The 12,591-nt window shown below is 40.8% G+C and overlaps 1 protein-coding gene across 3 annotated transcripts; it reads left to right on the top strand.

The window, feature by feature from the left end:
- Window positions 1–71: 71 nt before the first annotated feature.
- Window positions 72–9,247, top strand: LOC127007266 (high mobility group protein DSP1-like). Of its 3 annotated transcripts, none has more exons than XM_050878019.1 (5): window positions 72–236; window positions 2,765–2,924; window positions 5,310–5,467; window positions 6,897–7,071; window positions 7,730–9,247. In XM_050878019.1, exons 2-5 carry the CDS (start codon window positions 2,769–2,771, stop codon window positions 7,856–7,858), a joined length of 618 nt encoding a protein of 205 aa, XP_050733976.1. In that variant the 5' UTR covers window positions 72–236; window positions 2,765–2,768; the 3' UTR covers window positions 7,859–9,247. The 3 variants fall into 3 exon arrangements, with proteins under 3 accessions (XP_050733976.1, XP_050733977.1, XP_050733978.1); XM_050878020.1 differs by lacking the exon at window positions 72–236 and adding an exon at window positions 1,062–1,220; XM_050878021.1 differs by lacking the exon at window positions 72–236 and adding an exon at window positions 1,117–1,251.
- Window positions 9,248–12,591: the final 3,344 nt, after the last annotated feature.

Below are 12,591 nucleotides of genomic sequence, written 5' to 3'. Positions count from 1 at the left end.
CATCTGTTATAAAGCCTCCTCTTGTTTAAAACTGCTGCTCTGATATTTGTGCCGTACGTTGGAGCCGAATCAGGACAGGAAAACGATAGCGGGGAGTTAAATATAGAAAAAGTAAGCAAGTTGGACCTCTCCCTGCGAGCTATTTTGCGGGTACGAGCTCATACCTACAACACAGCTCTGAGGGAGACGCCGCCGAGCACTCCTTCCTAGACGCCACACGCTGCATCCTCACAAAAGTACGCCAATATTTCCTAACCCAGTGACTTACTCCCTATTACCTCCTTCCCAGAAAATCAATGGAGGATAGAAGAGTCTATATCATCGGTGACAAACGGTCTAAAAAATTGCGAAGTGGGTGAAAAAAAGGAATATATGAGAGCGTCCTCCTTTGGCTCCTTGCAATGGCAGCAGTGAAGAGAAGTGGTGTTCGGGTTGAAGATATCCTGTCATTTTTCTAGTGTCGTGGCGGCGCTGGGTGACAGGCAGCAGAAAGTGTGGGTGACGGGAAGGGTGATAAGCCACACGGGTGATAAGAAACACGCGAAATCAGTGCTAAGAATGTTACTATTTTTTTATATAATAATTTCACTATATAAATCAACCTATATTATGCGCCTTATTATACATTTATCTTTTTTTAGTATTCAATCATTTCCCATTTATGAATAATAATACTTAATTTTGAGGCCAAGATAACCCAGCCCAGGCCAAGCACGTGAAAGGCTGAAGACGAGGAGAGAGAAGTCATTGAAGGCTACAGAGGCTACAGAGGAAGGAGAATCAAGGTGGAAAGTCCTAAGAAATGATAGTAACCGTCAGAGGTCTACAGAAAAAGGAGGAGGAGAAGGAGGAGGAGTTTGGCGCGCGGCCTTGTCCGGATCCGTGACTCTTGACTTAACTTGAGGAATTTTTCACTTATCTCCTATACCTCTCAGTCTTATGGAGTTATTTTCATTGGGTTTTATTGAGGATAATCCAGTTTTCGTATGGTAATGATGCCGCGGACTCCATTTTCCGTGTCATTGCGTGGTTAAGTGAGTGAAGGCCGGGGACAGGAAGTTGAAATCCCGCTCAGCCATTTCAGAATTTTGTGGCCTTCCCAAAATGTGACGGACGGACGGAAAAGAAGGGAAGAGACGTCCTGTGTGGTGTCAGTGGAAAGGAAGGGAGTGTTGGTGGTGGTGCGCCGGGCAGGACTACGGTAGCCCTGCCCTGTGTTGGTGAGCCTAAGGCAGAGATTGCCTTTGTTAGGTAACGCCACCACTTGGGCACTTAGGCGACTCCATTACCAGTCAGGCGTTATTAATTAATATCTTCTCACATCACTTCATTATTTATCGCCTGGTACAGTTTGATTTCCATGTTATATTGCCCTGTCCGAGTTCCTACCTGAATGGGAATTGTTTGATACCCCACCCCACCCCTCTCTCTCTCTATCGTAATGCTTGTATTAAGTGTTTAGCCGTATAGAATCCATAGGTCAGTGGGACCGTTCGATTAATTTCTAAATGAGTATGATACATTAGTGGCAAGTCAAAATCATCTTGCTAGGTATACAGTCCAGAAATCCCTCCTTACCTCACCTCATTCCCCCTAATGATTTTCTTTATTTGTATCCTTGTAGAGTATTCATTCTTTCAGAGGTACATTATGATTATAATAGGCTTCATGGGATTTTTTATTTATTTTGCTTTACCTTGAAGTAGATTTAAAATAAATTAATTCAATTAATTGTTATTAATATATATTTTTTTTTTCTTCAGAATACAATACTTGCTCTGATGTAAAATTTTCCGGATCCAATTATAGTTTGAGTATGTTTCAACACTGTTTCCACAGTCCATGTTCCTATGTGCCATGGTAGTGTTACTCCATGCTCTTTTCATATGTCTTATAAATGTGCAGGAGTCATTGTAGGTTGTGAAGCAAATATAACAGGTAATTTTAAAAATATGCCATCTCCTTAAAGGCATGAAGAGGCATAATCTGTGTTCTGGATTCTTGAAATCATAGTGGTTAGGGCACTCATAGAAATACTGGAGGTATCAAAAAACCCTTTTAGTATGTTAAAATTGAGGCTTTTCTAAGACTTTTACTCTCGAACATGTTTTGATTTCATGCACCCATCCATTGCTAAGTTGCATGAAAGAAGTAGCCTGTGGATGCTAATAACCTGATTTGTGGATACTCACCCAACACCCCTAAATATCAGCATGTACAAGTATTCAGTTATGTCCTCTAAGGTTTTTGTAAACTCACCTCCATTATGTTAGGTGTGGGCGGGGCGAAAAGAGCAATTTTATTGAAATCCGCCCACTTCCGACTCTCGGCCCACACTGGGAGAGTGTAATGAAAGATGCTTCTTTTTGCTGGGACAAACAGATGCCATGTAGATCATCACTGGGTGGCAGTAAATGTGATAACGCGTGTTTTGGTATCCCGATCGGCCTTCTCGCGTGGCAAAGGATTAAAGGGTAACCTCTGACAATTTTATCCTTGTTCTTGATATGCTCCAAGTCTCCTTTGAGGTGAAACCACTCCTTGACCATGGGTGCTCTCCACTGCACTTTGGGAGAGTTTAACTTTTGAAGGCATTCTCATTTTATAGTGTCCTCAAAGGTGCTGAGCACATTAAACCGATGTAAGGCTATCACTGCATACACATTTATCATTATTTGTTAACTGAAAATAGCAGAGAAGTGGTTGGCATTTACCTATTTAATTTGACAACTGTTGTTTTCACTATCATGTCATTGCCTTCCAGAATCATGCCACGTGCCAAGCTTGTAGACACGAAGCCCCGGGGGCGGATGTCAGCATATGCCTTCTTTGTCCAGACTTGCCGAGAAGAACACAAGAAGAAGCACCCAGACGAAAATGTTGTGTTCTCAGAGTTCTCAAGGAAATGTGCTGAGCGGTGGAAGGTTTGTATGCTATTTGTGGTATTTTTGTGACATTTGTAGATACTGTAAAATTATTATGCTCTTTCCATTTCTCCTCATGATAAATAGGCTATGCATCTAAATTGTTCTTCGTGTCTGGCATGATTCCTAAAGGAGAATCAGACAATTTGATAATCAAGCTATCATGGATGTGCTTGTAATGCTCATTGATTGTTGATAAAATAGTTTTCATTTACAAATCCAGAGAACCAGGAAGTAAGGAGAATTGGGGAGGCAGTGCACATAATTACAAGTCTCAAAGTGCATTATATTTAATAGGGTTTGAGTCTGTTTTGTTGGCATTCATAGTAAATGTATCTGGTTTTCATCATGTTAGACTCAGTCATGCTTGATTTCATTTCTTGCCTTGAAATTGGGTATTATCATGTCTCCATTATATATAGAGTTACATAAATAACCATAGTCATGGTGGGGAGTGAGGATAAGCATGATTGACATATTTATTGTCAAAAGGAAGTTACAATCACTTGCATGACTTGGCAGAATGATTTGTAAGACATTAAATACATTTTGTATTACTTTCAGTGAAAAGGATAATAATGTGTGTGACATTTGCTTAAAGTTTAGGGTTAAGAGGAGGATGTGCCACCCTATTTTAATAAATTATTTGAAAAATATTGATAATAAGTTAAATGCTCTGGCATGACCTGTCTGTGCATAAGCTATCAAGTGGCAGCTTTTTTTGTGTGAATTTAAATTAAATGTCCCACTAAGCCTGAATTTAAAAGCCTAACAAGTGGGTGTGGTGAGCCAGTCCTAGTGCAGGTGGCAGGAATTGTTTTGTTTTGTTAATTTTGATTAACATGATAAAATAATCACATACCATTGAATTCTCGTGCATCTGGCAACCCCTCTTTGGTCCACCATGGCTTTCCTTGCCTCCCACTCAGATGAACTGGTGCCTGAGGGAAGACTGCTTTGTTTACACTGTGATCTTCCTTCAAGAGCTTTTTAAGGCATTAGAGCATTTACGATTGCCCTGAAGCCTTTCACTGACATACTGTCAAAACTGAAACAGCATCTGGAGAAGAACTGCCAAATGGCAGATTGTGCAAGGGAAAACACAAATAATAGCTATGTGTCAACACTTTCAAGTTCAATTTCGAGCACCACAAGATCCCTCAGCACCACCAAACCAATCGTTTCATTTAAAAGTATGGTTGGAATGGATGAAAGTCAAGTATGCAGCATACTTTAGAGTGAAATTTGCCACCCAAGGGACAGTGATAGAACACAGTTTTGTCCATTACAAGCATGTTTGGAACAACCATCAATATAGAAAAGGGTTGAAATGCAAAAAGTGAAGAAGAACTACCACTCCAACCAAAGGCAAAAAGAGAAGAAAAGTAGATGACACTGTAAGCAATGAGTGTTAACCAGACGAGTTTTGAAGATTAAACTTGGCAGCATTGAATGACTTGGCACGTCACGATACTTTTGCCCTAGAGGGATTTATACTTTTGAAAGGGGGAACCAGGAGTCACATCATTAGATAAATGCATTGATATATTATTAATGAACCCTAAGGAATCAAACGATAACAGGTCTGGGACATTGTAACTGTATTTGATTGCGCTATGACACGAAAATGGAAAAAAATCTTTAATCACCTTTTTCTCAAAACTAGAAGTAATACATGCATAAAATGCATCTAGTTTCGTTTTTGCGAGATTGCCATAAAACTTTATGGTTTGGAACTATACATGTTATAGAACAAAGTTAGTAAAAAAATTATCATATTTTTTCTTTTGCATAATACTGTAATAATACATTTCAATATGCAAACTTCCTTTTTTTTTTTTTTTTTTTGCGACTAAATGCAAAGATTTTAACAAAGCTTTTATTAACTTTGTTAGGAAGGTTATAAAGATTTTGTGTGCAAAGGACAAATAAATTGGTGCAGAAATGACAAAGGAGATAGATTTAAAATTTTGTGAAACAAAAAAGACATTAAAAAGACAAAAATTACACAATTCATTCTATATTCAGATATGATGATCACAGTAATATTCTTCATAATATACCTTGAAGTCAAGATCCTCAGACTATTTAGAAAAAGAGGCAGATCCTGCCCTTAAGATTATATGAACATATATAATATTAGACATACTGCATCATGGGGAAAAATTTTCACAAACATGAAAATAAGCAGTGTGTTATACTTATATACCTTTATGTCTGTGCTCTGTCTATAGGTTTACTTAATAATAGGAGAGAGAGAGAGAGAGAGAGAGAGAGAGAGAGAGAGAGAGAGAGAGAGAGAGAGAGAGAGAGAGAGAGTACAGAAACAGAGAGATAGATGTGAAAAATCTAGGCAATAAGTTGATCACAAACATTTCTTTGCAGACTATGACGGATAAGGAGAAGCAGCGATTTTATGAGATGGCAGAGAAGGATAAGAAGCGCTACGACTCTGAGATGAGTGGTTACAGGGGTCCACGGCAATCCCGCACGGCAAGGAAACGCCGCAACCGCAAGGACCCCAATGCACCCAAGAGAGCCCTGTGAGTATTTTAATGGTACACTCACAAATGCACAGACACTCATAGAGCAAAAGTAAAGAAGTTATAGTCCGTTTCATTCCATCTGTCCACTCGTGAACGTAGATGTGGCACCTGTGCATTGTTAGTTCGTGATTGCATAAAGATTAACTTTATATTTTCAGTGATATATTTGAATGCTAGTGTATACATAAAACCCTCAAGCTCTCTTATATGAACCACAAACATGCCAATTTGCATCAATAATAGCTATACCATATGAGCACATAAAAGAACAGCTTGTATATCAAACAGTAGCTATAGTTTGTTCATACTCGAAATGATGCTTTAACCCGTAAAGGGCGGGATGTCCTGACAGTTTCCCGAAAATTGCTCACATTCCATTATCAGTTTCGCGGCTCTGCTTAAGTCAATAGCTTCAAATTCATGGGCATTTCCGTTATCCATTCTTCCTCCTCAATCTGCCACAAACCTGAAGTTTCTACTTCATGTAGTGTTTCCTTGGTGATGTGATGAAGTGCAGTAACTTTAAGCATGCAGCAGCCCTCTTTTAGGAGTGCTGAATAGTTTGTGCGTGGTGCGGTGTGGCGAGTGGTTCATATTCTGAATTTGATAACCGTGAAGGGAGGTGGGATGCATCCTCAGGTTCCTCAGTATCACTTCCACCATCACCGTAATGAGATTGATTGACATGATAGCCACCAAAACGAAGTTGCACGATAATGGGGCTCAGCCTTCCTGATAAGACAAAGGATTGGAATTCAACGCCTCTGCCATCACTGTGTTTACCCCTAACACTGCTTTTGAGGCTTGAAAAAGTCACTTTCAGCTCTCCTAATTGTACTCACACTGAGAGCTCTTTTGGGACCAAGAGGAGGTTATGGGATTGAGGTCACTGGCTGTGGATACTCGAGCATGGAATCAGAAGAGGAAGATCCGAAAAGATTTCCTCCTGCTAGGCCACAGAAACACTGAGAATGGCACAGAGGAGTTGTGTGGTAGCTTAGGAGTCACACTGACCCAAAAATCTCCATGCAGACTTCAAAATTATGTCACCTGCCCTTTAGGGATTAAGTAAAAAGAGCCTTACTTGTGCCTTATTGAGACCAGGTTAAGTTAAAATGCCATTATATCCATGAGTGATGACGAATGTAGACTGGAGAAGAGATAAAGGAAAAGGAGTGATGGCAGTGAAGAACATTATTAATATGGAGTTGTGGGAGGGCATGGCAGAGGTGGTAAATATGAGAGAGAGAGAGAGAGAGAGAGAGAGAGAGAGAGAGAGAGAGAGAGAGAGAGAGAGAGAGAAGAGAAGAGAAGAGAAGAGGAGAGGAGAGGAGAGAGAGAGAGAGAGAGAGAGAGAGCACGAGCACGCACTTTCTCAGTACCACCTGTCACTCTGGAGGCACCACTAACAAATTATTTCTTACAGGTCAGCTTTCTTCTGGTTCTGCAATGATGAACGGCCAAAGATCCGTGCCAGCCACCCGGAGCTTGGTGTTGGGGATGTGGCCAAGCAGTTGGGGGCTGCCTGGGGCCAAACCTTGCCAGAGTCTAAAGCCAAATATGAGGCCATGGCTGAGGAGGACAAGGCCAGGTACAAAAGGGTCAGTTGAATACTTATTTTGTTTGTTTTTATTTCTAAGGCTTGGAACTTGGTTGATATTTTTTCTTGTATTAATGTGTTGAGTTAGAATTTGTGGAGCACAGTGGTTGAGTGGGTTAGTGTCAAGCCTAGGAGTGACTATCCAGGGCACATCAGTTCAGTCCCCAGTTCTGTCGCACGCAGGATAGTAAGAAGGGTGGCCAGCCTTGAACCCTAAGCCACAATCCCCCCAAAGTGTCAACCTTTACTATAAAAGTGACATAAAGAAGTCGATGTTAAAATTGCAGTTGGATCATGCTCTCTGGTCTTGCAAGCATTATTAAAGTCACCAGCTGAAAACAAATTATTTCATCTTTTTGTTGTTTGAACCTTATTGCTTGGCAACAAATTTACTTATATTCCATTTTGCATAATTTCTACTTGTTCTAATTTTAAATTGCTAACTTGCTGCATATATTTTGCTTCCTTTGGCTGTTTGGCAGTAATATTTTACTACACTTAGATCATTTTAGCTTTCCCACCACCTTAGTGCCTCCCTGCTCCTCACCAGTTCTGTTGTGCTCACCTGATCAAGCTTTTTTGCATTTAGATTTACTTTATATTCATTAACGATTTCATTTTATTTTTATATTATTATTTTTGTTTTCTGGATGTTGCAGGATATGAAGGCTTTCAAGGCTGGGAACTTTATGGCCAACAAGAAACTCAAGACTGCCGAGGCTAATGATGATGACGACGACGACGATGAAAGTGAAAGTGAAGACGATGATGAGGATGAGGACGAATGAGTGCACTTTATTCTATGCATCTTGAAGTATTATATATATACATGTTGGTATATATATAGTTATTTATGTGTATGACCCTGACTTTTCCTAGCCTTATGGAGTGTAGGTATATTTTGACACAGCAGCAGCAAAACAGGACAAGGAAATGCACGTTGTGTTTCGCCTTGAAGAATTGTAATATCAGTTTGAGGATCAGTAGTTAGTATAGTATAGGTAATGTCAGTCATTTTTATCAGTTTTTATTTTTAGATAATTTGATTGTATGGATTCTTTTAATTCTATTTGAGTTGCATGGGACAGGAATCAGTTGCAGTGCCTCATAATTGTTTCCCCCACTTCATTTGGACATTTCAAACATTTCCCATCATGGAATTGAATATGATTTAATTTTGTTTTTCCATTATCTGAAAGAGACAGAATTGCCCCACTTACTCCAATTTCTTTTGTTTTTCATACCAAAGAAAAGGTTTTATTGATATTATTTAGCTATTTGTGCAGTATAGTTTCATTTCCAAAGAGGAAAAAAAACTTATTTATTTCTTCAGTAGATTATGTATTTATATTTCAGTGTAGCCAATAGCCTTATGGAATCTTCAAAATGTAATGAGTGTTGGACATGCATCCTTGTAAATAATTACGTCTCTGGGTTGCCAAAGGATGCCGTGACCCCCAGAGAGAGGGAGGGACGTGGGGTGGGGCAGCAGGACTCAGGGGATGGATGTGTCCCAGGAGAAGTGTGCCCGTCCAAGGTCCTGCATGAATCCAACACTTCCTTACACTAGCCATTATTGACCACACCCTTATTCCTGCGGACATTAAAGTGTCTTGTCTTTTCCCCTCTCAGGACAGTCTTGGTTGATGTAGATATCCTTCCCCCAAAATATATATCATTCTTTAGTGGGACTGTTTTATGTAATGGTTTAGTATGTAGTTGGGTATAGGCGACGAGGATTTATTTCACGTTTTATTGTTCGTCAAGCTGCTGTCCTTGGTCTGTCCGCTGGAGTGAGGTTCTCCCAGTTTGTACTTCACCCTCATGGAGCCTGTCATGCTGTGCTGCACCCTGAATGGCCGGCCAGGCTCATGCAAACTTACTGCAGGATTGTATAAATACCATCACAAGCATTTTAGGAATAAGTGAGAATAATTTTATATGAAATATGTAAGTTCAGTGTGTGTGTGTGTGTGTGTGTGTGTGTGTGTGTGTGTACTTGTCAGAATTTTTCCACTCTAAAAGATATACACTTCTGATTTTGAATAATGAAGTACAATCATATATCAAAGTTATATTTCAAAAAAATGATTTGGAGATGGATTTAGGTTTTTATTTATTATGTATGAGTAATTTTTGAAGTTTTGTATGAAGAGTACAATAAAATGTAGTTTGTAGATGTAATTTTCCTTCACATGACCCATATTGACTTGTGGAAGTTAATAAACATTCCTGATTCCTGAAAGTGGCAAGAGCATGGAGAACAGGCTCATAGTGAATCCCCTGCATAGTTTAAGAATACTGTAATGGTCATCTTGTAGGCACTGAAGAATAGGGAAAAGGAGCATTGCACTATGTAACAAATGCATGATTAAAAATTCAGTTTTCTTAAACTAGAAAGGAAGAACTCAGTTAAGTCTGTTATACATCTTCATAGATGAGGTACCCCTGAACTTGAGAAAATGTAATATCGCGCAGAATATAACTTGATAAGTAAAACTATTATATAAAAAAAAAAGATGTGTAGTAAGACAGTCCGCTTTAACTTATTCAGGAGTGATATGGCTGGACTGGATTTACAATTACAGGGAACAACCAGTAAAGTGCATGGGGGAAAATACAAGAATGTTCTTACTTTTAGGTGAAATAAGTAAGCCCGGCTGAAAAACAACAACATGCGAACATTTACAATGATTCCAACATAATCTTGTAAGACATTAAAACGACTATGGAAAACAGTTTACTTTGCATGAGTATGTTTTAACGATTGTGCTTTCCTGTCTGCATTTTCTACTCATGGAACTCACTGTGGAGAGCCGCGCTGAAGTGCGACAATTATTTAAAAATACGATACTCACTTAAGTTTTAGGAACGTCGGTTTATCCTTTCCACCCACTAAAAACATCATTTATTAACGGTTTTGACAATAGGTTTAACTGAATATCTTGTGACATTGTTCAAGTGGAGTGGTTCCACCAGGGCCACCAAATGGCAGGTAGAGAGCTCAGTGAAGGACCCAAATGGCGGGAGCACCATTGTTGTTGTTTGTTTTGAAGTGCTGCAGTGACGAGGTGACGGCGGTGTCGTCTTTCGTTGTTACCGTGTCTCGTAAAGGTGTTGAGTGACTAAAGTGAGGAAGTGAAGCACAAAGGAATGCTCGAGAGGCTAGATGAAGAGCGGGAAGCATCAACAGGTGAGAAAACGGGATATAAATCAGTCCATTGAATGACTGCAGGTGGTGCGGGTCGTTTAGGCCGTGAGCACTTAAGGCCGAGAGTCGTTTAGGCCGTGAGCACTTTAGGCCGAGAGTCGTTTAGGCCGTGAGCACTTTAGGCCGAGAGTCGTTTAGGCCGCGACTCTTTAGGCCGTGACTCTTTAGGCCGTGGGTCGTTTAGGCCGCAATATTGAGAACCTTTATAATCATATAAAAATAAGGTTTTGTTATGACGGGACATTTTTCACTAAACTATTAATCACATTGCAAGAGAACACTGCACTATCCACACACTGGTAGGGGCCGATGAGAGACACCATTATCACTTTTCCTGTGCTGCCATCTTTCACACCTGTCGCACAGCAGACCTTTTATTAAACGGCAAAAGCCTTGCTATCGGTACCTTGGAGGAAGAACGATCGGTACTATGGGGGTCCAGGGCATGTTCCCCGGAAGGTGATGGAAGAGGAGGAGGAGGAGGAGGAGGTGGGAGAGAGAGAGAGAGAGTAGATGCCAGACTAAGCGGTTGCCTCGTATGCCTCAAGGTGGTTATGGGCATGAATATAATCCTCTTTGCCAATGAAATGCTTAATGTGACCACTAGCTATTTCCATTCAAGTTTAACTGTCGCTACACAGTGTGGGTTAAGGAAGAGGAAGCGCTATCTTGCGTGTGGAGGTTAAATTAGGGTGTTGGGCATCGAGTTATGCTTCGAAGCCAAACGAGTCCAACGGTGGATGCTGTTGACATATTGACTAAAGAGAACCATCAAATTTATTTCTACACTGGCACCGGGAATACCTGGCCACATAAGTAGATTGCATACATCTATACACGTAGTGCATTGTCTTTACTTATAGAAGTGGGATACGGCAACAATCGTGTAAAAAAAACGTCATGTAGCCTATACTATAGCATCATCGCATGCTTCGACCAACCACAGAACGATTCCTCGCTTGGCTACCAATCACGAACGGGGTTACATGAAGGAATACTGACCAATGATGAGTCACTAGACAGGCTGACTAGATAAGGATCCTCGGGTAACCTTCCGACTTCCGCCTTCACTAGCCCGGAGTGTTTCTTATTCGAAGTGGAGCGGATATAGCGATCGCGGCTTTCGCTGTTACCGTGTCTCGTAAAGGTGATAAGTGACTAAAGTGAGAGCTACAGCACAAAAGGAAGGCTTGGAGGGATAGAGCAGCAAAGCAGAAGCATCATGAAGTGAGTAAATGAGTAATAAAATTCAGGTCAAATTCAGTTGATCAGGTCGGAATAAATTCTATGTATCGTACTCACCGTCGCTGTGAGCAATGAACCCAAGGTGAGTTTTTGACACTCCATCACAAATTTTCTCTTGCACTTCCACCAACGATACAAAATTTCTAAAGAGAGACAAATAAACACGACTGGTTAAGTGTGTGAAGCGAGTACGTAGCAACTCGTGCAGCGACTTTTCAGTAGGTCTAGCTAGTCAGGGTTGGCGTTTTCTTGCACTTGTACACGAGGCATCGAGTTGCCAGACATGTCGAGCGAGCAACCCGATGCCTCGAGAACCATAATGGTCTCGCCACGTTCAACCCCCAGTTCAGCCGTACACATGCACAGTAAAAGTCTTTTCATCCCTTCATTACTCCTGATATGTTACATGAGCATTAGTCTTACAGGATTTAGCTTCAAAACTGTGTGTGTGTGTGTGTGTGACGATATTGCTATGTCTGAGGTCATCGAAGGGTAACTTATATAGTTTTTCATCTCTTCCGCCAGGTAAGGAAGCTTATAGTTCTGTTGGTGTTCAACGTTCCTCCCACGACCCCTCTGGCTGGCTGACCCAAGGAAGTCGTCCTCTGCAGGTTCCTAAGTACTTTACATTTTCATCTCCATATTTTTTGCCCATTTATCATGTTATTAGTTGATGTGTACTTCTGAAATCCGCATTGTCGTCTAGTGGGTCTCGCGCGGCATGATTGATCCTTAGGTAGGCTACGGAAAATGTTAGAGGAATGGAAGGGGAAACAGTCATGCAAATTTCGGTCTATTCAACAATTCTACGGACGCAGCTTTTATCTATTTCCATCCGCGGGCGAGCCACATCCATTCAGCAACCAAATAATCTTTTTCCCTATCAGAGCCCCACCGCTCCTCGGACCGCTCGCTGGTTTGGGGGACGTGATCAAGGCCGCGCGCTGTGACCTTGACCTGATGCGATAAATGGCTTCCTTGATATGACTGAGAATCTCGACCTGCCAGGTGCTGCTCTTTCGTTATGGAAAATACAGAAAGGTCCAGGCTGGTGATGAGAGAGAG

Source organism: Eriocheir sinensis, chromosome 35 (assembly GCF_024679095.1).
Source record: "Eriocheir sinensis breed Jianghai 21 chromosome 35, ASM2467909v1, whole genome shotgun sequence".
In the NCBI taxonomy this organism is placed as follows: domain Eukaryota; kingdom Metazoa; phylum Arthropoda; class Malacostraca; order Decapoda; family Varunidae; genus Eriocheir; species Eriocheir sinensis.
This window is presented reverse-complemented; position numbering and strand designations above follow the sequence as displayed.